The following is a 27,899-nucleotide window of genomic DNA, read 5'->3' as shown; positions in this document are numbered from 1 at the left end:
TCAATATAAACAGATACAATTGCCCACCTATTTGGGACACAAATAGTGTTGTACAGCATTCTTCTATGTGCTTTCTAGTTGAATGTTTTGCTCCCCTGACCAGATTATAGACTCTGAGAGTAAGAGCAGAACTTTTTTATGACCTCTGGAACCCTCAAAGCCTTGCAAAAGAGTAAGCACAGAGCATTTAATCCTTATTTATTTCAATGCCTCAGCAGAAGGAACTGACTCAAACTTCAGGAAGTAGCTGTGAAGACAGGGTAGCAGGAAATGACAGAAAACCTGAATACGGAACTGAAGCAGCAGCTCAGAGTTTCTTGCTCTGAAGTGGCAGCAGCTAGAGAGGAGCCGAGTGTCTACTTGAGGAGCCGAGAGCCTAGAGCAAACGCTTGCGCGGTTAAAGGTGGGTACTCCGGGCAGTGGGAAAGTTGGGGAGCATAGGACAAGAGTTGAAGTGAGAGGACTCTGCCTGGCTTTTCGTCCTTGCTGAGCCGTGAAGTCCCTGCTAGTAAGCTACTAACCTTTCATGGCCAGAAGGCCGGCCTGGGTGTGAGGTCTTGTGGATAACAAGCATCTGGGGATGGAAGCAGAAGGGAGACGATGGAGCCCAGGGAACGCGATCCAGCAGCCATCCAGGACCCCTGATTTCTGCCGACAATCTACAATCCTCTCTAAGGCCCGATGGTCCTAGGCACTGAGCTGGGAGGAGGACCACTGGAGATGAGACAGTCTCTGCCCCTGGAGAGCTTATGGTCTAGCAGAGAGACAAAACCCACAGGAGACATTGCAACAGATCAGGAAGTAGTGGTAGCTAAGGTACACCCGTGCTGAGAACCAAGTGCCAGATGAAGGTGTGGCGGTTCGATTAGGGCTAGTTTCTCTGATTGTAGGGTCACAGGATCCCAGAATGTCAGAAATGGAGGGGACTTGATGAATTAGCGAGGTTAACCTCTCCATTTATTTTCCCTTGGGAAAAACAGTATCAGAGAAGTTCAGTGATTTACCAAATTATTTAAGTTAATATTTGTGAATTGCCTAACCTGGTACATGGCAAATAAGTACATAACCTCTCTACTTTGACTCCCTAACCCATATTCCCACAGAGCTGGATGATCTGACTCTCTGTCCGTGTACTTTACTCAGGCAGCCTCAAGAAGAGGCCCTCGATTGTGCCTGATATCCTGGCCACCAGGCCTCACCGACTTATTCTCTGGTCTCCCACCTCTAGATAGTACCTCTTGGCTTCCCTATTTCCGGCCAGTAGCTCAAGCGTACTAAATTGTCTCAGTGTCAGAAACCCTTCCCTCTGTTTCAAAAATACTTGAGGATGGCAGGCTTATGGGAGAGTCAAGCTGAGACCTGGGAGGAACAGCAAGAAAGAGGACAGGACTATCGGTCCTCACTGCTTCCTTATTGCTCATGAATATTTCAGAAACTTCTCTTTTCCAGTTTTCTGTGTGAACTCCTTTTGTTGCAGAGCAGCCCAGGAGCCAGGACCATAGGTCTTTTCAACGTGCCCCCCACCATGCATTACTGTTGCCCCACAGGGGAAGGCAGAGCTGCTCTTGGCAGTGACTCATGCCACAGTCCAGCTGACTCGGTCCATACTTCCCCAGTGTCCTCTTTGCATCTTGTTAACCAATCTACCCCCAGATTTCCCTTGGACTGGTTTCCAAGGGGTTTTTCAAAGAGCTGGAGAAGGATGGAGTTTTCAAGTGGAAAGGAGAATTGGAGAGTCTGAGCACCTCTGGAGAGACTGGAGGGTCTTAGGAGTGGTTTTAAGATGGGCTTGTTTAAAAGACAGTAAACAGTGTGGGGAAGGAGTCTGAGCAAGGAAGGGTGGGCAGGGAGTTGCCAGCCAGCAAGTGGTACCAGGGTCAAGAAGTCTCAGCACCAGAACAGATGGGCATTGTCTGTTGTTTCCTCTCCACACCAAGATCCAGGATCCCACAGATGCAGAGCACCTGTGCAGCTCCTCATGCAGGACTGGCAGGGCCAGCAGAAACACTGGGGATGCCCTAGTGGAATAACAATTTGGCACCCCCTCAAAGCGGTGTTCTCTAAATATTTCTTTAACATTTATTTAGTTAATAAAAGTCAAATAATTCTTAATGTTCAAAACAAGGGGCTTATTACATGCTCTTTTTTGAACCAGTTATCTACTTTCAAAGTATAATTAAACTGTTTTCAAAAATTGAACAATAAATGAATTATTCTCAGCAAATAATGCTTCCCCATGCATTGTTCAGTTGAGGAATTTCAGCTGAGTGCCCCTACTGACACACAGCTTTGCAGTGGCCAGTATTAGAGTGGAGGTTGGAAAAATTCTCAACGGCGTTTAGCAGGTTGTAGAGAGGAGTGTAGATGTTCACATTATGAAGAGCTGGACAAATATATATCTCAAGAACTATGAAAGAAGTTATATGTAGATACCTGAGTGAAATGTTGCTGTAATTCCAGGGATGTTCTAGCAATCCTCATTGATTACCTCTTCAAGCCACTAGCTGGCTGGCCTCTTGACACAAGTGAAGGATCTCAGCCATTTTGACACCCAGGTTATTTAGTATTACCTACATTCATGATGACTTCTGTCCAGACTAATGAGCCCAGGCCACATTAGTTTGTCTTAAATAAATCCACATCCCCCTTCCTCTAACTGAGAAAAAGTGCTTTCCTAAAACTTCCATCTGCTTTGCCTCAGATTCTATTTTCTTCTAAGAAAAAAATAGCATGAAACTTTGGCTGCTATATCATTGACTTCAGTGTTCTTGTTTTCCCTCTTCTTGATTTTTTCACCTAATCATTCCCATTTTCTGTCACCCTCAGATGTGGAAGTCTGTAGTAGGTCATGATGTATCTGTTTCCGTGGAGACCCAGGGTGATGATTGGGACACAGACCCTGACTTTGTGGTGAGTGTGGAAATAGCTTTCCTTGGACAATGAAGGGCAGTGGGCAGGCGTGTGGGCCACTCTGTAACCCTTGAGGGGGCTTAGAAAGTCTGGGACTGGGATAGCCCTCATGGTGGGACTGCCTGGCAGGACAGTTTGCTGTCATGAGTGGGGTCTGCATGATAGCCTGTGCTGAGGATGGAAGGAGACAGGTGCGGAGGAGTTTGACATTGTGATTGACAGGCTATGGCAGGCTATGCTGAGGGAACAGGTTAATTGGGTGTCCTTTGGCCTGTGAGCCAGGATTTGAGCTGAACATGTATGATTTGGGGGAATTCGGAAGTTGTAGGAGACCTAAAGAAGAAAGTTTGAGGGATGCAGAGTGGAAAGGGAGGTTTCAGAGCTCACCAGCTTAATTTTAACATGGGGGCCTGGGTGGGATAAGCACAGAGAGGAGTCTGAGTAAAGTCCCTGCGTGCCGGAAGCAGCTGATGCAGGGGACGTGGGGGTTATGTGTGTCAGCTGTGTGGCCTCTCTCAGCCTGGCACATTTCTTGCCATCACTTATCGCTGAGTGTTGTCTTTTGTAGAATGACATCTCTGAGAAGGAACAACGGTGGGGAGCCAAGACCATTGAGGGGTCTGGACGCACAGAGCACATCAAGTAGGTACCAAAAGGACTGGGAGGAGGGAAAGAGGTATGGGAAGAACCCAAAGAAACCTTGGAGACTCAGGAGAAGGCAAGGGGGGAAGGAAAGAGGGAAATTCCTGTCTGTGTGTCCTTGCTTTTCCTTCAGTCTGTCCCCATGTGTCCCTTTGGGTGTCATTGTGTATTTGTTTCATGTCTCTCCTCTTATCCCCCCAACCCTATTATCTGTCTTTTATTTCTAACCACTCTGATATTTCCCCAACTGTGCCTATTATTATAACTGTTTCTCTTCCGTCAGTAAGGCATGAGGAATTCAGAGAGGGAAGTGCTGAGCTTGTATCATTTACTATCTATCTATTCACATAAATGTAAATGTGTGTCTGGATTGTAGGGTGACTTCTGATGGGCCAAGGGGGATTCAGTAAAATGTCAAGGTAAAGAACTCAGAATAAATGCTGTAAAACAAGGACAATATCAGGTCCCATACCTGGTCTAATTGCCTTTTAAAATAAAAATTTGTGTTTGGCTACTTAATAGAAGTAGGAAGCCATGAATGGTAATATGAAGAAATATGATACTTGGAAAACCTGTTGATGTATAGGGATCTTAAAGATTATAACCCAATATTTTACCAGAAAAAAAAAAGCAAAACAAACAATAAACTCTGATACCATAACAGAGAAGGAAGTTACTCACAGACAAATCCAGGGGTTTCTGTGGGATATGTTGTGTATTAGGATTGAGAGATTCTCTCTTCTTTAATAATCCATGGATTATTCGGGATCATCTAACCAGGGCTGTTTGCTTTGGATAGTGTCAGAATGTCCAATAGATGCAATAAACAGTATAACAGAAGCAAAATTTAAAAGTAAATAAATAGGCAAATTTAATCTTTTTTAAGCTCCATTTTAACTCCCCTCCCCCACAAACAGCAGTGTTTTTACCTCATTTTCTTCTAGATTTTAAAAAGTGTCAGTGGATTATCACATTGCACAAGAAACACACTATGAAAACCTGGCACGTGTTTATACAATTTGATAATATTCAGTACTCCACAGTGTTGTTTAATCAGACATAAATGATTTAGTTCAAGTAACTGTAATGAATATCATATTTAAAGAAGGTAGGCAATTCTGGAAGCAGTTGGAAACCAAAAACATGGAATTGGGTCATGCAGGAAGCTTCTTTGATGCTCCTCTGTAGGCTCATCAATCCTACCCAAAGTAAGACGTCTTTCCTTTTCTGAGAAAAGGCCGCTCAGTCCTAGTATCCTGAGAACTGTTAAGATAAGCATACAAACTCTCCTTGTACCTTTCCCCTCCCAGTGCCTGTCTTATGCAGAGTAGGAGTAGAACATTTTAAAGAAGACTCCTAAATCCCTGCCATGATCTTATGGAAAGAGCTGGAGTTTGGATATCAGATAGATTCAGATTCAATTCACAGCTTTACCATTAATAGCAATGTGAGTTAGACATATAGCCTCTCTGAAACTCAGCTTATTTATTTATCAAATGAGGATAATAATAGCTACCTGGCAGGTGTATGGTTAGAATTCAATGAACTAGCATATAGCAAAATCTAGTGCAGTACTTAGCACCACTTAGCAGCTCAATAATGTTATTTCTCTTTCCTGTTAATATAGATTAGTTGAATCAGATTTTCTTCCTAAAAACCTAAAAATAAACATGTAAACAGATAGCGATCTTCATTCTTCCTAAGTGGCGTTTACCTGAACTGTTGTGTTACACAGTCCAGTATATATATTACTCTGACTGGTGACCCCTAGAGTTGTAAAATGTGGTGACCCTGGGTGTTTCCTTATTAGCCTAACTGAATCTATATCTGATAGAATAAGTGGTGGAGACATTTACACAAAAACCCACTCCCCTCCCATTTACCCAGGCTACTGAGGTATAAAAGCTCAGTCTCTGCTAGTAACTAACCAGGTGATCCTGGACAGGTCACTTCCCTCTCTGATTCCCAGTCTTGCCATTGGGATCAAAAAGACCTCTACAGGACCTTCCAATAGTAAGCCTCCAATACTCTGGGACTCTTTCTGGCTAGTGTGGGCTAGGACAACCTTTAAGGTCAGATGGGAACCACTAAAGTCCTTGGAAAGGAGGGGAAGTTGAACAGGAGAACAGTAGCTGCAGAGCTCAGATGACTCAAAGCAGGAAAAGGAAGTGATTGTGGTTCTCATTAATCTCACTACCATCCTCTACACCATGATCTTTCTTTTTTAAGTCTGCCTAAAATATATTTAGTTTGGGGAATGGTTTGGTAATTTGGTGAATAGTTCAAATGATCCTATCCATCCTTCATCTATTGTGTAGAGAAGTCCTGGGCCAGGCAGCTCCAAGAAGCCTAGTGTTTCCAGGAGCTGCCAGGTTTTCAAGGGCTCTTGCATTTTCTCCGTCTTCTTCTCCCCACTTTTGCTCACTTGTGCCCATGTGCCTCTTTTTTTTTTTTTTTTTTTTGCGGTACGTGGGCCTCTCACTGTTGTGGCCTCTCCCGTTGCAGAGCACAGGCTCCAGACGCGCAGGCTCAGCGGCCATGGCTCACGGGCCTAGCCGCTCCGCAGCATGTGGGATCTTCCCGGACCGGGGCACGAACCCGTGTCCCCTGCACCACCAGGGAAGTCCCCATGTGCCTCTTTACAGTCGATATACCCCTCCCCACCCCTGGCTGGATGTAAACACTGATCTGCTTCTTGTCACTACAGATTAGTTTTGCCTATCCTAGAATTTCATGTACGTGGAATAATATAGAAGGTATTCTTTTGTGTCTGTCTTCTTTCACTAAGCATAATATTTTTGAGATCTATTCATGGTCTTGTGTATATCAGTCTTTTGTTCCTTTTTAATGTCAAGTAATTTTGCATTGTACAGATATACCAGAGTTTGGTTTATTAGCCAAAATGGACATTTTGGGTTGTTGACAATTTGGGACTATTACAAATAAAGCTGTCATGAACATTTTGATCTAAGTCTTTTTGTTAACATATATTTTTACTTCTCTTGGGAAACACCTAAATGTAGTAGAATTCCTGAATCATATAAAAAGTGTGTTTTAACTTTTTAAGAGACCAGTAAACTGTTTTCTGAAAGAAACGTTTTTTCACTCCTACAAATAATGTATGGGTTTCAATTGCTCCACATCTTTGTCTATACTTGTTATTGTTAATATTTTTAATTTTAACTATTTTTGTAAGTGTGTGGGGATTTCAATTTGTATTTTTCTGCTGACTAATTTTATTGAGCATCTTTTCTTGTGCCATTCATATATCTTCATTTATCTTCATTTTGAAGTGTCTATTCAAATCTCTTCCTCACTTTTAAAGTGGGGTCTTTGTATTCTTATTGAGTTTTAAGAGTTCTTTATATATTCTGGATAAAAGTCTTTTGTGACATATGTGTTTTACAAATATTTTCTTCCAGACTGTAACTTGCCTTTTCATTGTATTAATGGCTTCTATTGAAGACCAGAAGATATTAATTCTGATGAAGTCTAATTTTTCAAAATTTTTTATGGTTAGTGCTTCATGTGTCTAAGAAATTTTTGCCTACCTCAAACTGTGAAGATTTTTCCTATGTTTTGTTCTAAAAGATTTATAGTTTTAGCTTTTACATTTAAGTCTATGATCTATTTCAAATTTGCTTTTGCATACAGTGTGAGGCAAAGATTGAGGTTCATTTTATTTCCATAAGGATATCTCATTATTCCAACATCGTTAAAAGACTAATCTTTCCCCTCTGACTTACCTGGCATCTTTGACCATATACATGAGGGTCTATTTCTAGACTATTTTATTGATTTATATGTCTGCTCTGACCCATACTATAGTGCACTGGTTGTTGTAGCTTTATTGTACTGCACTTTTTATTGCAGTCATGAAATCAGGAAGTCCTTCTCCTTTGCTCTCCTTTGAAAAAAAAAACCACTTTTTACCATCCTAGGACTTTACATTTCCACATACATTTTATTTTATTTTATTTTTAACATCTTTATTGGAGTATAATTGCTTTACAATGGTGTGTTAGTTTCTGTTTTATAACAAAGTGAATCAGTTATACATATACATATGTTCCCATATCTCTTCCCTCTTGCGTCTCCCTCTCTCCCACCCTCCCTATCCCACCCCTCCAGGCGATCACAAAGCACCGAGCTGATCTCCCTGTGCTATGCGGCTGCTTCCCACTAGCTATCTACCTTACGTTTGGTAGTGTATCTATGTCCATGCTTCTCTCTCGCTTTGTTACAGCTTACCCTTCCCCCTCCCCATATCTTCAAGTCCATTCTCTAGTAGGTCTGTGTCTTTATTCCTGTCTTACCCCTAGGTTCTTCATAACATTTTTTTTTCTTAAATTCCATATATATGTGTTAGCATACGGTATTTGTCTTTCTCTTTCTGACTTACTTCACTCTGTATGACATACATTTTAGAATTAGCTAGTCAATTCCTGCAAAAATGCCTGTTGGTGTTTTTAATGGGATTGCACTGAATCTATAGATCATTTTAGAGAGAACTCACATCTTAATAGTCTTGAGTTTTCCAACCCATGAACATGGGATATGTCTCCATTTATTTAGGTCTTCTTTAATTTTTTCAGAAATGTCTGTGACTAGTATATAGAAATAAAATTGCTTTTAATAGTGATCTTGTCTCCTGGGACCTTGCTAAATGTACCTAATAGTTCTAGTAGCACATTTATATAGATTCTTTAGGATTTTCTACAACTGTGATCATACTGTTTGTGAATAAAATCTTACAGTCTGTCACTCACTTTTGTGTTTTTACTTTTGTAATAAAAACAAAAAAAGCTGTTCCTTCTCTTAGCTCATCTTTGAGGTCCTGGGTGTCACTTGGTTTCTATAAGCTGTATTGCTTCATCAATTCCAAGGTATTTTAAGCCTTAAAATAGACATCTGAGAGTTAATGTGTTAAAAGTTTCTTAGGTATGCCAATTAGGACATTGAATTACAATTTTTTTTTCCTTTCTGTATTTCCACCTGATCACTATTTTCATACATTAATTATCTTTGTATTATCAGAGCCTAATGGTGCCTCACACTCAAAAATGTTTAATATTTATTTAATAAAGGAATAATATAACTAACACATTTATAGTACCTTAGCTATATTCTGATGAATTTGGTAAGAAGTTGGTCTTTGTTGGCCCCAACATTTTCATTCAAATTATATTATCTATTGTCATGATTCTCTGACTAACCTCATTGTCATCTATTAGGTGGATATTCCTGAATCTCATTTTCTAATCCCTTTTAAAAACTTGTTTCAACTATAATACAGTTATGATCCATGTAACAGTAATTGGATTTATTAAAACTTTGCTAATTTTTCCCATTTGAAAGTAATGTTTAGTCCCATTTTCTTCATTCTTCATCTGAACACTTTGGTTGGGAAATATTGGTCATTTACCTGTTCTTGGAACCAATAACTTTTCTGACACTGACAGTTCTAAAGTGTTGATGCTGTCGAAATAGCAACACAGGATCTCTGCCTTCACTGCTGCCAGAGGGTTTAGAGCAGGCACAGGAACAGAGGGTTCTTCCAGCTGTTAGCTTAATTTCATCTGGCTCAAAGCCAGTTTTCTAAAATTAACTTTGACTAAAGCTGAGAAGGCTTTTAAAAAAGACCTCTGTTGGGCTTATACTACAAGGCCACAAGATGGATCTATTCTTCCACGAAAGAGGAGACTTTCTGATGTGAGATGGCCATTCTACCTGTAAGCAATATATCTGGTTTTTCTGAGCTAGCGAAGTCCCAGGAACATCACTATATCTCAGTTCCTTAAACCTCCATTTCTTGCTGCAGGAAGTCAAATTTTTTATTTAGGGTTCTCTTGCCCAAATATTTCTAAGAATCCCCAGTGGTCCTTATATGTGTCCAAGTATCAGTCCTGATTGTCACTTATTGGTGCTGGTGTTGGTGCTGGTGCTGAGCTGTCACTTCTTATCCTCAGCCCAAACAAATACAGAGAGGTATTCTCTACCCACATGGTAGAGATGAAAGTGAAGTAAGAAAGAGAATGCCTCCTTTTGGTGTTATGTTCTCTTAAGGACAGAAGTGTTCCAAATCAAGGTTATTTGAGCCTTAAAGTTTTGCAACAATTAGTGATGAGAGTGAATTTTATTAGTGAGCCTTTTTTAGTTTTTAGTTCTCTCAGGAATTAGCAGATATATGGGCAGTGTGAAGGGCATTCATTTTTGACAAGAAGAGACACAGAATACTTAATGTATAGATAAATTTCCCAATGCTGCATTTTTCGTAATCATCGTTTTTAATGACTTCCTCATGTGCCATTGAAAAGTAATATTGCAATTTACTTAACTATTCCCCATTTTTTCCATATAAATTGTTTCTTGGTTCTTGCTATTAAATACAGTGTTTCAGTGAATATCATTAGACATTAAGCTTTGCCATATTTAAAACTATTTCCTTGGGGTAGACTTCTAGGACTAGAATGTGTGGGTAAAGGGTACATGAATATCTTTGTGCTTCTTGAGGTAGAGTACCGAACTGTTAAACAACAAATCCATTCAGAGAGGAAAATAAACTTTTCGGTTGCTAGAATATAGGTAACACCGTCCTCTAATATTTAGGAACCTGAGACTAAATATCAGAAGGTTATTTAGTGAGCAAAATAACAGACTAGAGGAAATACTATTGGCTTATGGAGAGTTTATATCAGGCTGTATATGCAGACCACACTAACCTCCTACTCCCAGACCCAGCACAGGTACACTTTGGGGACTATTGCTAAAAATGAACAGAACACACTGCAAGATTTCAATTTTTCTGTGAAGGAGGGTTCGTAAGGGGACTATTGCTAAAAATGAACAGAACACACTGCAAGATTTCAATTTTTCTGTGAAGGAGGGTTCGTTGACATCTCTGTGCTAGACGAGTCTCTGTGATGTGGTTACTTCCAGCATTCACCAGCTGAGGAACAAAGTGTCAGAGGAGCATGATGTTCTCAAGAAGAAGGAGATGGAATCAGGGCCCAAAGCATCCCACGGCTACGGAGGTCGGTTTGGGGTGGAAAGAGACCGAATGGACAAGGTGAGTTGAAAGGGGGATATTTGCTTTAAAAAAATAAATAAGTGAATTGATTCATTTGTTGGTTTTATGGTTTAAAACTTATTCAAAAGTAAAATATTCATTTGGGCTTTAAAAGAGAATGTCCACATATTATTTGTGTCATTTTCCCCCTGATTTCAACACATAAAATATAGATGACGGAAAATGGGAGCCAAGAATTTAGAAGGGCTGGCCTAGTGTATGTAGACCCAGCCACACTGTAACTCCTTGACTAAGGAGACACACATAGAGAAGGGGAAAATATGTTTTAAAATCACTTACTGCTTTTAAATGGATGTGTCTCTTACTGGTTTCTTTACTGTATATTTAGTGTTCTTTTTGTACATATTTTAGACATCACTTAATATGATTTGCACATAGATGTGAAAAATATTTATGTGAATTTATCTTAGATGTCCTCAAATATATTATTATTTTTCCTTTATCCATTAGATACTATGAAAGTATGATAAAAAGAAAGCCTGTATGTTGAATTGTATTTTTCCATTGACTTTCCTAACCTCAAAGATAAAGATATAGGACTTCCCTAGTGGTGCAGTGGTTAAGAATCCGCCTGCCAGTGCAGGGGACACGGGTTCGATCCTGGTCGGGGAAGATCCCACATGCTGCGGAGCAACTAAGCCCATGGGCCACAACTACTGAGCCTGCGCTCTTGAGCCCAAGAGCCACAACTACTGAGCTCACGTGCCACAACTACTGAAGCCCGTGCACCTAGAGCCCATGCTCTGCAACAAGAGAAGCCACTGCAATGAGAAGCCGGCACACCACAACAAAGAGTAGCCCCCGTTTGACGCAACTAGAGAAAGCCAGAACGCAGCAACGAAGACCCAATGCAGCCAAAAATAAATAAATAAATAAAAAATTATTTTAAAAAAAGATAGAGGTATATTCGTATAAGAAAAAAGAGTTAATCTCCAAGGAGAAAAAGCGATTTAATGAAAGCTGTTAGTTCACCCTTCTGTCATTGTGTAAAGTGCAAAGTAGGCATTGTATTCTCCCACAGAATTCCTAGGAAAGAGTAAAATAGATAAGCAGTCATTCATTCCTGAATTCAGCAAACAAAGTTGACCTACACAGACCCAAAAACACTGCAAAATGAGCTCCCAGGAGCTCATATAGGGCAGTGTTTCACATCCATCTCTGTATTAATATTTATCCCAGCATGGAATCGGAAATTCAGGAGGGAGAAGAAACTTTTTAATTTCTTCTTAGTTGAGACTCTGCAAGGTATCACTATTTGGTTTGAAGTATTATTCAATTCCAAGATTATTAAAGCATCCATATCCAAATATTAAAAGAGACATACCTTTCAAAACCAAGTAGAAAATGGTAGATGGAGAAAAAAGTGGAGGGGAATAAAAAACAGTTAAATTATATGCCATCTTGGACTACTCACGGTGTTGTCTACCAGCCCCCTTTGGTATAAAGAGTCAATCACTGTTAATATTAGGGCCCAGGCTGCACTTCTGAACTTTGATGGTTGTGTAGGAACAAAGATCCAGAACAAAAGCACCTGGCTGTGTTAAATATTCAATCCGGGCTATGGCATCTAGTCAGTCCCCTTAGGTGTCTCCCCAGTAACTACCCTCATTTCTATTTTGATGCACAAAGCCCGTGTTTCACCCTCTTTTTAAGCAGTGGTTTAAACACTTCCCTGTCTATGTAATCTCTATCTTTCTGGTTCCCAACCCATCCTATGGGAGTTTCCTAAATGATGGGTTCCTAGTGGTATTAAAGAAGAGTCAGGATGTGCAAGGTTCCAGAAAAAGTCATCTTGCTCTCCCATCACACGTTCCTTGGCACTCCGTCAGAGATTATCAGTGTGACCTAGAGTGGAATTTCTTGTATTCTTACATCCCATCCTATCTCTGATCATTTTATTTTTTCATGGTCATTTTTATCTTCTCACTCATTCCGGTCTTGATTTTTCTCAGAGTGCTGTGGGCCATGAGTATGTTGCTGAGGTGGAGAAGCACTCTTCCCAGACTGATGCTGCCAGAGGCTTTGGGGGCAAATACGGAGTGGAGAAGGACAGGGCAGACAAGGTAAGTGACAACTCTCTCCCTGTGCCACCCAACTCAGATCATGTGGGACTTACCAACAGTCACCTTGAATGTAGGTCTGTGCTTCTCCTGTGGAAAGATGGGGCAGTGGCCTCACGGAGGGTCCATCATAAGGATGGCTCCCACACCTCCCTCAGCAAGTTCTTTGGTGCCGCTGTTGGAGGCCACATGCTGACCTGAAAGGTGTTAATTTAAGAGACAAAGACTCCCAAACTCTGAATAAGGAACCCCTAAGCCATTGTTTTTATTGTTTTCCCCCCTGCATTTTATTTTATTTGTTTATTTTTTAAACATCTTTATTGGGGTATAATTGCTTTACAGTGGTGTGTTAGTTTCTGCTGTATAACAAAGTGAATCAGCTATACCATATATCCCCATATCCCCTCCCTCTTGCGTCTCCCTCCCACGCTCCCTATCCCACCCCTCTAGGTGGTCACAAAGCACCGAGCTGATCTCCCTGTGCTATGTTAAGCCATTGGTTTTATCATACCTGTACGCATGAAGGGAGAAGAGGAAATTCCAAAGCTCCTCCTTTGGTCTAATATGAAAGCCTTATAAATATTTATGCCTTTCAGGAAAACAGACATATCAGCTGAAATATTATTACAATGGTAGCAAATAATCAAGTAAAACAACTAATTAAGGTTACAATGTTTTTAGAAGGTGAAGGTTACTTTTCACAGGACTTAGTACTAACTCCTTGAAGTCCAGGTGTTTTAAAGACTCCTTTGTACTAAAAAGTAGTGATAGTTTTAAAGAGAGAAAGAGAAAAAGGACAGCATGATTACAGACGATAGAGTGGTCCGGAGAGTACGATTGATAACTCATTCATGTTCTCATTTTCACACCTTAGTAGATCAGATTCTTTGAGCTCATTCTTTATGGGGCTGAGTAGTGTCTCTGCCCTGCAGCAGCACACAGAGGGGACATTTCCTTCACAGCTAGCTGAGATTTTGTTTGTTTGTTTGTTCGTTTAACCTGCAGCTGTTAATAAGTAGGCCTGAATCCTTAAAGCTAAGTGTTAGAGTGTTATTTGAATTGTAGGGGTAAAAAAACCCAGAAAAGTTCAAAGCATACTGTAAGGTAAAGTAAAAGCACAGAGGATAATTTTTAAAAGCAGTAATGGAATATGGAGCACGTAATGGTCTCTAATCAGGGTGCAGTTTCTCTTCCTTCTTGGCTCCCCTACTGCCTTTGCCTAATCTTTCACTGTTCTTTCTTTCAATTCCTGCCTCACCAGCCATAAACCGAATCACCTTAACAATCAGTGTGTCTTGTAAATCAAGAAACAATACATACTAATAACTTTTTTTAAAATAAATTTATTTATTTTACTTATTTATTTTTGGCTGCATTGGGTCTTCGTTGCTGCCCACGGGCTTTCTCTAGTTGTGGCGAGTGGGGCCTACTCTTTGTTGTGGTGCGTGGGCTTCTCGTGCAGTGGCTTCTCTTGTTGCAGAGCATGGGCTCTAGGCACGTGGGCTTCAGTAGCTGTGGCACGAGGGCTCAGTAGTTGTGGTTCTTGGGCCCTAGAGCACAGGCTCAGTAGTTGTGTCCCACGGGCTTAGTTGCTCCACAGCATGTGGGATCTTCCCGGACCAGGGCTCAAACCAGTGTCCCCCGCATTGGCAGGCGGATTCTTAACCACTGCACCACCAGGGAAGTCCCATACTAATAACTTTTAAAATGCAAAATCTAGACTTGCTTAGGGACCTATTACTGAGCCATATGGGGACATAGCTAGGTTAGATATTTACCAGTATATCCAGTCCCAAAGCAGCTAGGATCCAGATTCTCCTGGTTGCCTCTCATCCCACCAAAATCTACATCTCTGGGTTTCCACTGTTGTGTAAGGAAGGAGAAGAGGCACAGTATAATCAGTCAGTATAGGATGATATCTCTTACATGTGCACAGTGCTGCTTTATAGTTTAAAAGGCAGTTTTCTAGCTATTATCTCATTTTAGTTTCATGAGACTTAGGAAGAAAAACACTAATTTACTGAGTGCCCACACCTTATGTATCTTGCCCCATTTAGTCCTCACAATATCCTAAATAAGTTGGAATCATTTTACAGTTGAGGTTAATAAGGCAGGTATACCTATTTTCATTTCATATTTAAAGGGCCCAAGGGGGACTTCCCTGGCAGTCCAGTGGTTAAGACTCTACACTTCCACTGCAGGGGAGCACGGGTTCCATCCCTGGTCAGGAAACTAAGATCCCACATGCCTCCGTATGGCCAAAAGAAAAACAAAACTAAAAAAAGAGGCTGAGGCTTAGTAATATTAAAGGACATACCTAAAGTTACACAACTACAAATAGGAAAGGTGGGGTTGGGGTTTGCATCTAGAGCTATCTGTGTCCAGGGCCCATGGCCATTGGTTTGTAGCACACTGCCTTTACACCAGCCTGTCAGGGTACTGTCTGTTTCTACATTGAACCCCCATACTCAGCTCTGAGCCCCTATAACTAACCCCTGGGCTGAGCTATAGGTGTAAGGGTAAGTGAGAGCGGGAGAAAATGTTCATCTCTGACTCTAATCAATTCTCTCTCCTTTTCTCTGTAGTCAGCTGTTGGCTTTGATTACAAAGGAGAAGTGGAAAAACACACATCTCAGAAAGGCAAGGACCCTGCATTTCAGCCTTAGCAACCTGACTGCCCAGACTTCAACTTCCAACAGCCATCATCGACTCCCTTTAGTTCCATGGCCCAGTTCCCTGCTATTTTATTTTATTTTTAAATCCAAGCATGTACTTGCTTCTTTTTTTCTCCTATATTGCTTTCTATGAGCTTGGTCAAGTTTTCTTTAGTCCCATTTCCCCTCTAATGGATCAAAAATAGGATATTATACTCCTTTATTTTAGGAAGTTATTCCTAAGTTTTAATGTGCATCTGCGGCTTAAGTTTTAAATTAATCACTATTTCTTCCTGAGTAACACAGGAAATGAAAAATAATTTAATTACATTTCTTCTACATTCTACAGTCTTTGTACCAACTGAACAATTGTTTAGTATATCGATTACATGTGTTTGTTTTTAAACCCCACAAAAATTAATCATTATTATTACTAGGTGAAGGCTTATTTAAATTGACCAACATATTTACCAGTTTACTAGCTCATCGTTGTTTATAATATTTCATTGTTTCCTCCTTACTTCTTCTATTCCTTCTTGCTAGAGTATATCCTTTGATAATTCTTTCAGTGAGAGTCTATGAGAGAACTCCCAGGCTTTGTCTGAAAAAAAAATTTATTTTGCTCCATTCTTCATTGTTATTTTCCCTTCATCGTGTTGAAGATACTATTCCATCATCTGTGGCATTTCTCTTGGGTTAGTCTAATCATCATTCCTTTGTACATAACATGTCTTGTCTCTCTGTTTTTGTTTTGTCTCATGAAAATTTTTCTTTTTGTTTCTGATGTCCTGAAATATCATCAGGCTATATCTAGGTGTTGATCTATTTTTATTATTCTACATGAGACTTATTGCTCCTCTTCAACCTGAGAATTAACTTTCAATATGAAAAGTTCTTGGGCATTTTCTCTTTAGATAGTGTCTCTCCTCTCTTCTCTTTTATTCTTTCTTCTGGAACTCAGATGTATATTAGAACTTTTAATTCTCCATCTCTCTCTCTCTTTTAAAAAAGACTTTATGTTTTCAGAACTTTTTAGATTTAGGACAAAATTGAGAGGAAGTTACAGTCCTGCACCCATACATGCATAGCCTCCCCCATTATCAACATCACTGACCAGAATGGTGTGTGTGTGTGTGTGTGTGTGTGTGTGTGTGTATTTTTTTTTCTTTCTTTCTTTTTTCTTACCAAGGATGATTCTACACTAACACATCGAAGTCAGCCAAAGTCCATAGTTTACTTTAGGGTCCGCTCTTGGTGTTGTGCTTTCTATGGGTTTGGACAAAAGTATACTGACATATATCCATCATTATACTGTCATACAAAGTATTTTCAGTGTCCTAAAAGTCCTCTTTGCTCTGCCTATTCATCTCCCTCATCCCTCAGCAACCACTGATTTTTTTTTGTCTCTATAGTTTTGCCATTTACAGAATATTATATGGTTGGAATCATATACCATGTAGCATTTCCAGATTGGCTTCTTTCATTTAGTAATATGCATTTAAGTTTCCTCCATGTCTTTTCATAGCTTGATAACTCATTTTTTTTTTTGCTGAATATTATTCCTTTGTCTTGATGTACCCCAGTTTATTTATCCGCTCACCTACTGAAGAACATAGTGGTTGCTTCCAAGTTTGGGCGATTATGAATAAAGCTGCTATAAACATCTGTGTGCAGGTTTTTGTGTGGACCTACATTTTCAGCTCCTTTGGGTAAACACTAAGGAATGCAATTGCTGGATCCTATGGTAAGAGTATGTTAAGTTTTGTAAGAAACTGCCGAACTGTCACTCAGAGTGGCTGCACCATTTTGCATTCCCACCAACAATGTATGACAGTTCCTGTTGCTCCACATCCTCACCAGCATTTGGTGTTGTGAGTAGTCTGGATTTTGGCCATTCTAATTGGTGTGTAGTGTTATATTATTGTTTTAATTTGCATTTCCCTGATGATATATGATGTAGAGCATCTTTTCATATGCTTATTTGCTATCTGTATATCTTCTTTGGCAAGGCATCTATTAATATATTTGACCTATTTAAAAAGTTGGGTTGCTTGTTTTGTTATTGTTGAGTTTTAAGAATTCTTTGTATATTTAGGGTAACAGTCCTTTATGACATGTGTCTTTTGCAAAGATTTTCTCCCAGTGTAAGGCTTGTCTTCTCATTTGCTTAACATTGTCTTTCACAGAGCAAAAGTTTTTAAAATTTTAGTGAAATCCAGCTTATCAATTATTTCTGTCATGTGTTGTGTCTTTGGTGTTGTATCTAAAAAGGCCTCACCATACCTAAGGTCATCTAGGTTTTCTCCTATATTATCTTCTAGGAGTTTTATAGTTTTGCATTTTACATTTAGGTCTATGATCCATTTTGATTTAATTTTTGTGAAAAGAGAATTTTTGTAATGCATGTGTCTAGATTCATTGTTTTTTTAATCTGTGGGTGTCCACTTGTTCCAGCACCATTTGTTGAAAAGACTATCTTCTCTTCATCGTGTTACCTTTGCTCCTTTGGCAAGCATCAGTTAACTATAATTATGGAGGTCTATTTCTGGGCTCTCTGTTCTGTTCCACTGATTTATTTGTCTAGTGTTTCACCTCTACCACACTGTCTTCATTACTTTAGCTTCATAGTAAGTCTTAAAGTCTGGTAGTGTCAGTCTTCTAACTTTGTTCTCCTTCAATATTGTGTTGGCTATTCTGGGTCTTTTGCTTCTTCATATAAACTTTAGAAACTGTTGATCCAAAAAATAACTTGCTAGGGTTTTGATTGGGGTTGCACTGAGTCTATGGACCAAGTTGGGAAGAACTGACATCTTGACAACATTGAGACTTCCTATCTATGAACATGGAATATCTCTCCATTTACTTAGTTTTCTTTGATTTTGTTCATCAGAATTTCATAGTTTTCCTCATATAGATCTTATACATATTTTAAGTTTATACCTAAGCATTTCTTTGTTGGGGTAGTAATGTAAATGATATTGTATTTTTAATTTCAAAATCCACTTATTTGTTGCTTGTATATAGGAAAGCAATTGACTGTTGTATATTAACCTTGTATCCTGCAAACTTGCCATAATTGCTTATTAGTTTCAAGAGTTTGTCAATTCTTTTGGATTTTCTACATAGACAGTCATGTCATCTGTGAACAAAGACAGTTGTGTATCTTCTTTTCTAGTCTACATACTTCTTTTCTTGCATTATTGCATTAGCAAAGACTTCAAGTACAATGTTGAAAAGGAGTGATGAGACAGGCCATAGTTGCCTTGTACCTGATCTTAGTGGGAAGGCTTTAAGTTTATCACCATTAAGTATGATACTAGCTGTAGAGTTTTTGTGGGTAGTCTTTATCAAGTTGAGAAATTTCCCCTCTATTTCTAGTTTACTAAGAATTTTTATTGTGAATTGTGTTGGATTTTGTCAAATGCTTTTTCTGCATCTATTGATATGATCATGTGATTTTTCTTTTTTTCTTGTTGATGTGATGGATTATGCTAATTTATTTTCAAATGTTGAACCAGCATTGCATACTTAGGATGAATCCCACTTGGTCATGGTAGATAATTATTTTTATACATTGTTGGATTCGATTTGTTAATATGTTGTTGAGGATTTTTGAATCTGTGTTCATGAGAAATACTGGTCTCTAGTTTTCTTTTATTGTAATGTCTTTGTCTGGTCTGGGTATTATAGAGTAATGCTGACCTTATAGAACAGTTGTGAAGTATTCCCTGTGCTTTTATCATCTGAAAGAGTGTGCAGAGGACTGGTATAATTTCTTCCTTAAATGTTTGGTGGAATTCACCAGTGAACCCGTGTGGGCCTGGTGCTTCCTGTTTCGGAAGATTATTAATTATTGATTCAATTTCTTTAGTAGATATAGGCCTTTCAGGTCATCTGTTTCTTTTTGTGTAAGTTTTGGCAGTTGTGTCTTTTCAAGGAACTGGTCCATTTCATCTTGGTCATCAAATTTATGGGCATAAAGTTGTTCATAGTATTATTTTATTACCTTTTAATTTCCTTGGAATCTGTTGTAATGTAGCCTCTTTCATTTCTGATATTATAGTAATTTATGTTCTCTCTTTTTTTCTTTGTTAGCCTGACTAGAGGCTTATCTATTTTATTGATCTTTTCAAAGAACCAGCTTTAGGTTTCCTTGATTTTCTCTATAGGCTTCTTGTTTTTAATTCCATTGATTTTTTTGCTCCAATTCTTATTTAGTTTTTCTGCTTACTTTGTATTTAATTTGTTCTTCTTTTTCCAGTTTCCTAAGGTGGACACTTAAATTGTTGATTTTAGGTCTTTTTTCTTTTCTAATATATGCATTGCTTTTCCTTATGCACTGCTTTCACTGCATCCAAAAATTTTGATAAGTTGTGTTCTTGATGTCTCTTAATTTCTCTTGTCTATCTCCCTCTCTTCATCTCCCTGTGTTGTATTCTGGGTAATTCCCTTGGATCTTTGTTAAGTTCTGTAACTCTCCCTTCAGCTGTATTTAATTATCATTTAAGTTGTCCACTAAATTTTTAACTTTATTTCATGTATTTTCATTTGTGCAAGTTCCCTTTGATTCTATAGAAAATCTGCTGATTCCTTTTCCATAATGCCCTATTGCTTTCCTTATGTTTTTCACCCTTCTTTAACTCTTTAATTATTTTTAAAGTATTCATTTTATAATTTCTTTCACATTGTTATATTATTTGCAGTTCTTGAGGGTGCTAATTCTTCTGTTCAGTTAATCTGTTTTCCCTCATGGTTATCTATTTTTTTGATGGTTTGTAATTTTTGTTTGCAAATTTATTTCAGTGGGGGGAAAGGGATATTTGTTTTATGAGAGTTTTATGTGCCCTGGGTTGAGAAGTTTCCCATCAGAGAAACTATGCCTTTATTTCTGTCTGAGTTCTAGGGGTTTTAATAGTAATAGACCATGTTTTCTTTATGATTTTTGTTTTCTGTTATGAATTCAATTTCTTAAGTAGATACAGGTCTATTCAGTCTTCTGATTTTTTCTTAAGTCAGTTATGGTATAGTGTGCTTTTCAAGGAATTTTTCCATTTTTATCTATATTTTCAAATATATTGGCATAACTTCATTTATAGTATTCCCTTATTTTCTTTTTAACCTCTGTAAGATCTATAGTGATATGTTCACTTTCACTTCTGATATTGTTAATTTGTGTTTTTTCTCTTTTTAATTATTTTTGCTTGAGATTCATCAGTATTATTTTTTATTAATTTCAAAGAAGTATCTTTTGGCTTTGCTCATTTTCTCTATTATTTACTTGTTCTTAAAATTCTATTGAATTCTGCTCTTATCGTCATTATTTTTTCTTTCATTTTAATGTGGGTTTAGTTTGTTCTTTCTGTAGCTTCTTAAGGTAGAAACTTAGATAATTGATTTTAAACCTTTGTTTACTGTATGGGCTTTTAAAACTATATATTTCCCTCTAAACCCTGTTTTTGCTACATTCCACAGTCATGCATATTTTAATTTTCATTCAGTTCAAAACATTTTCTAATTTTCCTTTTCATTTCTTCTCTGACCCATGAGTTATTTAGAAGTGTGTTGCTTATTTTCCAGGTATTGGGGAAATTTTCTAATTTTATTGTTATTAACTTCTAATTTAATTCTATTGTGATCAGAGGATATGTTATCTCATGTTCCAGTCTTTTGAAATGTATTGAAACTTTTTATAAGGACAAGCATGTGGTCTATCTTGGTGAATGTTATATGTGCATGGAAAAAAATGTGTATTATGCAGTTTGGGGGTGCAATATTCTGTAAATGTCACTTAAGTCTTGATAATGTTATTTGGGCCTTCTATAATTTTAGATTCTTTTTGTCGAAATTTTCTATTAATAATGAGAAAAGAGTGTTAAAATTTTCAACTATGATCATAGATTTGTCTATTTTGCTTTCTGCTTTGCTTCATGAGTTTTGATTCTGATAATAGGTTTATACCAGCATATATATTCCTGATGAATGACAAGTTGCACTCTTATCATTGAGTTATGTCTCTCTTATCTTTTATAATGCATTTTGTCTTGGGGTCCATTTTGTCTCATATTCATGCCATCCTTCTGATGCTTACTGTTTCTGTGGTATATATTTTCCTACATCAGTATTCAATTAATTTCTCAGCTTAGAATTTCTGTATGATGTAAGTAGCATGAAACTGGATGTTTGTATCCCACACCTTCAGGTGTAGGCTTGGAGTTTCCAAGTCTCATAGGTAAAACTTCCTTCTCTAAATGCTAAAAAAAAACTACAGTTCCTCTCACTATTTCCCTGGACAGGTAAGTAGGCTTTTTCTAGAATTCTTTTATAGGAGTGGGCAGAACCTGCTCTCCAGCCACCTGTTCTTATAGGAAGTAGAACCCCAGACCCTAGATCCTAATCCCTAGGCACTAAATTTGGGACTTAAAACAGGTTGGGTTTTCTATGTCAGCTCATAATTACCATCATGTCAACTGTTTTGATTCATCTGTTTGTTTCTGGAGCCGGGAATTTTTTTCTTCTTTTCTTTTGAGATTCACTATTTAAAAAAGAAAAAAAAGAGAGATTGCTCTATCTTTCTGACGTTGCTAAGTGTTTATATAGGATTAGGGAAAGGCATATATTTCATATGCATCTCTCTTTTTTTCTGGAAGTCTCTCCTCTATACTCTCTATACTTTCTCCTTCCTTGAAGAAGGGAGAAAATTCAAATGATCTTCTCATCTTGAAATGGAAGTAAGGGAGGAGAGAAAAAGAGTGAACATTGTTTAAAGCTTACAGAAGTTGCTTAGAACAACATTTCTCTTTCATTTCCCAGTATTCAAGCCCCGCTCTCTTCCTGGGCCCCTATCACCCTGCACCCATCCCTCCTGACTCTTCTCTTCCACAGCACTTCCCCGTGGGCTGAGAGTGAGCTCTCACGACTGCTCCTTCCACCATAGATTACTCTCATGGCTTCGGTGGCCGTTATGGGATAGAGAAGGACAAACGGGACAAGGCAGCTCTGGGATATGACTACAAGGGAGAGACAGAGAAACACGAATCCCAAAGAGGTAAGTTGGGATTGGAGAGGAGGGAGGTCACAGGGTACATGGAGCCCTCCTTCTGTCCCTGAAGGCTGACATGGAGGACCCAGAATATGAGGGGCAGGTATGCAGGAAGTGGTGGGATGAAGAGTAAGTGTACATATATAGGGGTAGCTGGGAGGAGACCAACAGGGGTGGAGGGGAAAACAGCAAGCTATGGAGCAGGACAGAGGAGGGTGACCAAAGAAAAGGGATCACTGAGAAAGGGATGAAGATAGACAGGCCGGGTGATGGCAAGAGGGTGATTTGGCTGTGAGTCTTAGAGGTCCCTCTGCTTCACAGAGAGAAAGCCTTCTTCCCTGGGACACATAGGGGATGGCTGGGGGGCACTCTTCAATTTTTCCTGTTTCTTCCCTTATATTTTCCCCTTTTCTGTCACTTCTTTCTTTTTGTTTCTCTCTTCCCATCTCTCATCCCTCCATTCTCTCTCAAGTGTTTTTCTCCCCATCCTTTTTCATCTTTTCCCACCCATGCCTCTCTATCATCTAATTTTCACACTTTCTCATTGATCTTTCTCTTTTCCTCATTCCTGTCTTCTGGTCTTCCTTCTCACTGCTCCCACTCCCTCTTCCCATACATTTCTAGCATTTTAACTCCTCTTATGACTCTCAGATCTTTCCATCCTGCAGATTATGCCAAGGGCTTTGGTGGTCAGTATGGCATCCAAAAGGACCGAGTGGATAAGGTAAACCACCAGAACACCAGTGTCTTGAGAATGGTTCCCTGAAGTACATGGAGAAGAGTGAGAGGCAAAGCTGGAAAAAGGATGGGCAAAGCTAGGTGCCCTGTACTGTCCTCCTGGTGTCCTGCTCTCCCCATTGACTGCCCTTAGCATCTAAAGGGCATGTCTTCTGAAGCCTGATATTTTTTTTTAGTATTTATTTATTTTGGCTGTGCCGGGTCTTAGCTGTGGCACGCGGACTCTTAGTTGCAGCATGCGTGCAGGATCTAGTTCCCCAACCAGGGATTGAACCTGGGCCCCCTGCGTTGGGAGCATGGAGTCTGACCCAATGGACCACCAGGGAAGTCCCAGAAGCCTGAGCTTTAACTAAGGAGAGTGGAGGGAGGCAGAGAGACAGAGAAACAGAAAAACTCCAGGAAAAGGTATTCGAAATTTCATTGATTGCTTGGCATTGATTAACTCAATCAATAATTTCTTCCCACTCCATTCAGTTGTCCCCTACACCTCTTCATGTACTGGCCTGAGACCCTCCTGCATTCCAGGCAACTGGACTTAGAGATGTGAGATTCCAGGAACACTGAGCTTTTTAAAAGGAGAGCTAATCCCACCAGTCTAGAACTTCTTTACCCCTCTCTCTGCCACAAAACAACACTATTTGAATACCCTGTCTAACTATAAGCATCAAAAGGTTAGGGAGACCTCCTATAGTGACCCAATCACCGATACTGCCTTCTGGATTATTACCACTCCCTTCCCCGTCCCCACCACTACACATACTGTTCTCTTACCTGCAGAGTGCTGTTGGTTTCAATGAAATGGAGGCCCCAACCACAGCTTATAAGAAGACAACACCCATAGAGGCTGGTAAGTTTTAATTCCCTTTCTCTGTGCTCTTCAACCTCTTCTCCCTTCTCATTCTTTTTTCTTCTTAGACTACCTATTCCAAGCCTTTACCTACCTAGATTAGCTGAGGTAGACTTAACCCCTACCCTCATATTCCCAGATTCGCTCTCCTAGAAAAAATTAGGTTAAGTGGATATCTGAGTGACACTGGTGAAGAAACCGTAAGCAGAGAACAGAGGGAGGAAGGGAGGGAGCCATTTGGGAAGAACACATAAGGAAAGGAGCTTTGGATGGGGGATAGAGGGTAGATGGTGGCCAGAGGGCATACAGCTTTAAGAAATGTGGACAGAGAAGATGCAGGTTAGGAGAACAAGCCTTATGATTTAAAAAGGGCAAGAATCTGAGATCACATGGCCTGGCTGTATGGAAATCTAGGCATCAGGGTTACCTTATCCTCCTATAACCCCCTTGTTCCTTCATTGATACCTCTTTACCTCCCTTTCCATGAGTCCCCTCTCTACCTGCTCTTCTTTGGATATTTAACTGGTTCCTCTTCTTCATTCCAGTGCCACTCCCCTACCTCCAACCCAAGACAACCCTAATTTTTCTTGCCTGTGTCTGCAGCTTCCAGTGGCGCCCGTGGGCTGAAGGCAAAATTTGAATCCATGGCTGAGGAAAAGAGGAAGCAGGAGGAAGAGGAGAAGGCACAACAGAAAGCCAGGCAGCAACAGGAGAGAAAGGCCTTGGTAAAGATGAGCCATGAGGCTCAGCCACCAGTGGCCACTATGGAAGAGCCGGTGGTGTCAGCCCCATTGCCCAAGAAAATCTCCTCAGAGGTAAGTGTTTGGCCCTTCGGGATCCACGTCAAGGATTCCTTGCCCAGACAAGAGCCTAAGGGGCCTGTATTCTTAGTAGAAAATAAGGCACAGGCCTCCCCTGTGTTAGGCAAAGTCTACAGTTGCTATCCCTGTCTTCAGGAAGATTTAAATCTGATTGTGTAATTAAGCTTCATATATACATATGAGAATGTTAGCTGAAAAAAACCAAGGTTTACGTAGTACAACAGACCAGCCAGTGCAGTCAGTTACTGCTGCAACAACAAGAGGAAGGAGCTGTCATTTCAGGTTGGAGCCCATCTTGAGGAATGGATGATTTGAACTGGCAGAGGTAGGAAGGGGTATTCCAGGTCAGTACAAGAGAGAAGATGGAAGTTTCTTGCTCACTGGAAAGTTGCTTCATCCTCCACAGGCCTGGCCTCCAGCAGGGAGCTGTCTGTCATCAGAGTGTGGGCCTGTGAGAACCAGTAGAGAACAACCAGTGCCTACCCAGCCCCCAAGGCAGAATCCCCCAGAGGTAAGCTGAGCCCCAAAGATTCTCTGCTCCTTCCCCATCTCCTCATGTCCTAGTAGGTGGGCTGTACAGCGTGATCAACGATCCTGGTTTGTCTGGGACTATCCTGGTCTTAGCACTGAAAGTCTTATATTCTGGGAAATCACCCAGTCCTGGGAAGACTAGGATATTTAGTCATCCTAGCTGTCATCTTTCACCTTTTTTTTTTTTTGCTTTTGCTTTTGCTTCAATGTTTTCTTGGTCTTCCAAGCATTCTGACTTGCTTTCTGCTTCCCTTCTATCATCATTTGGTAGGTGCTTTGAGTGGATGGGTGTGGGAGGTTGATGAATGAAGAGGGATGAAAGATTGTGTTCCCTAGGAGAGGCTGTTAGAAGGATGCAAGGATGGAGGGTAGAATGGAAGCATGGGGATGGGTGGGGTCTTAGCAGTCCTCCATTGGGAGATTTTGGAGAGGCAGCTCCTGGTGAACAGATGTCACCCTGCTTCACACTGTCTCTTCTCAGGACAATGAGGAGCCCCCAGCTCTGCCCCCCAGGACTCCAGAAGGCTTCCAGATGGAGGAAGAGCCAGTGTATGAAGAAGCGCCTGAGCCTGAGCCCGAGCCCGAGCCTGAACCAGAGAATGACTATGAGGATGTTGGGGAAATGGACAGACATGAGCCAGATGAGGAACCAGAGGGCGACTATGAAGATGTGCTCGAGCCTGAGGATCCCTCTTTTTCCTCCACTCTGGCTGGTGAGTGGTGGGGCAGCTCCTGGATTTGGTCAGCTGTAGGGGAGAGGAAGAGGGAGAATTCCCCCATTACACAGAAGGACCTGTCTGTTTTCCTTCTCCATGTTGATGAGACCATATTCATATTTCTCATTATGCAGGATCATCAGGCTGCCCGGCTGGGGCTGGGGCTGGGATCTCAGCTGTAGCCCTGTATGATTACCAAGGAGGTAGGTTGGGAGTGGCCTGAGGGGTCTGGTGCCTGGAGGCCCTTGATACATGAGAACGGGGATGGATTCTGGGGGTCAGGATAGGGCCCAGACTTGGTATCAAGAACAGGCCTATTTCCCTTCCTGAGGTTTAAAGGGGACACAAGGGTGGAGGGATTCCTGCCTGACCATCCTAATATCCTGTCAATTTTCTCCCCAGAGGGAAGTGATGAGATTTCCTTTGACCCAGATGACATCATCACTGACATTGAGATGGTGGATGAGGGCTGGTGGCGGGGACGTTGCCACGGCCACTTTGGACTCTTCCCTGCAAATTATGTCACGCTCCTCCAGTAACTGTGGCTGTCTGTCTTCTGCACTGTGACTTCCCTTGTCCCAAGTGGCTCTGCCTCCACCCGCTTTCCATTTCTGCTGCAAGTGTCTGACAGGATGTCATGACTTGCCTGAAGCTCTAGACAGACTTGTCTCTCCCTCTCCATTAGGGTTTGGGGCAGAGACAGCATGAGGAAGGAGGTCTCCTTCTCCTCGGTGTCCTGTCTATCCTGGATACCCTAGATGATCTCAGGGATGTTTATCTTGTGTCCTGCCTCCTTCCCCATGAATCCCCCCTCTGACACCCACCCACCCCCCACTCTATCTTCCTTTGTTTGTGAACTCTGAGCTTCCTAGTTTGCTTACCTGGGAAGGTATGTTTATATTTCCTGGTTGTGCTGTTTGCTCACTTTCCTTCTCTGCAGAAATATCTCTGAATCTTTTCTCTGCTCAGTCCTAAAGTGGAAATAAAGCGGGACCATGACTCACCTCTATTCTGAGGTAAATAGTACTTTTTAATGCAGCCCTCAATGGTCCTGACTCTCATGGCTCCAATTCTCCTCCCATCTTTCAGGGATATCCAGAAAACTCCCTCCTCCACTGCCCATCACTCTGCACCCTGGATGTCAAGGGCCGTGCCCTTTCCTTAGACTCTACTGATACCTAGTCCAAAACAAGATGGGCCTGGGGAATGGCAGTAAGGTAGGGGAACAGGGGCCAGGAAGGGTCCATGATAAGACAGTTCAACTTCTGCTGGCTTCAGCAGTTGTGAGAGGCCAGCCGCTTTCTGCCTGGGAGTAATGACTACACTCTTTTCGTGCATAATGATTCTTGAGGCAAAAGCACAAATTAGGGGAAAGAAAGGAGGAAAAGATTTAGCCAAGAGAAAAAGACTAAAACTAAAGAAACAATGAGGTGTTAAGAGGATTTAGAGTGAGAGTGGCCTCTGCTAGAGAAAGTCTAGGCTTCCTTGTAGCTGGATGAATGAAATCGATGGTCATGTAAGAAGGTAGATTGAGGAAGCTCATAAAGTTTCTGTGTGGTCCAGAGCTGAGGCTGCTGATAGGAGAAGAAGTGAGGACGTTTGGACGGCCAGTGATAGGCAAAAAGCAAATCACCAAGCAAAGTATGGGGATGAGGGAGAATGAAAGGCCAGGACACGGTGAGTTTATTCTAACCCCCAGGCCATTGGGCTCGGCAAGGTCCAGAATAGGAGATCCTAGGCAAAACCAAAATCAAATCGAAATGAAAGTCAGGGATTTGGTATAGGGGATCTTTGATTGGTGGAAAATAGAAGTCTGTGCTATAACCGGTATCTGAAGTTGGATTCAGCTTT

At 40.6% G+C, this 27,899-nt stretch overlaps 1 protein-coding gene across 1 annotated transcript; it reads left to right on the top strand.

The window, feature by feature from the left end:
* The first annotated feature begins 135 nt into the window (after positions 1-135).
* On the top strand, positions 136-27,057 carry HCLS1 (hematopoietic cell-specific Lyn substrate 1). The gene is made up of 14 exons (XM_029214018.1): positions 136-403; positions 2,827-2,910; positions 3,479-3,552; positions 10,492-10,621; positions 12,595-12,705; positions 15,288-15,342; positions 22,291-22,401; positions 23,064-23,119; positions 23,911-23,980; positions 24,584-24,795; positions 25,208-25,312; positions 25,814-26,045; positions 26,183-26,251; positions 26,451-27,057. The coding sequence occupies exons 2-14, from the start codon at positions 2,827-2,829 to the stop codon at positions 26,585-26,587; spliced, it is 1,446 nt and encodes a 481-aa protein (XP_029069851.1). The 5' UTR covers positions 136-403; the 3' UTR covers positions 26,588-27,057.
* Positions 27,058-27,899: the final 842 nt, after the last annotated feature.

This window comes from Monodon monoceros, unplaced genomic scaffold (genome assembly GCF_005190385.1).
Source record: "Monodon monoceros isolate NGI ecotype Baffin Bay Population unplaced genomic scaffold, NGI_Narwhal_1 Super_Scaffold_11, whole genome shotgun sequence".
Lineage (NCBI taxonomy): Eukaryota > Metazoa > Chordata > Mammalia > Artiodactyla > Monodontidae > Monodon > Monodon monoceros.
Note: the sequence above shows the minus strand (reverse complement) of the source record. Positions and strands in the feature narration are given on the sequence as shown.

Bases quoted from the DNA above. Each gene is read 5' to 3' on its own strand.
- HCLS1 (XM_029214018.1), top strand. From the start codon at position 2,827: ATGTGGAAGTCTGTAGTAGGTCATGATGTATCTGTTTCCGTGGAGACC. The intron at 24,796-25,207 runs GTAAGTGTTTGG...CATCCTCCACAG, and splicing joins CCAAGAAAATCTCCTCAGAG to GCCTGGCCTCCAGCAGGGAG. The intron at 26,046-26,182 runs GTGAGTGGTGGG...CTCATTATGCAG, and splicing joins TTTTTCCTCCACTCTGGCTG to GATCATCAGGCTGCCCGGCT.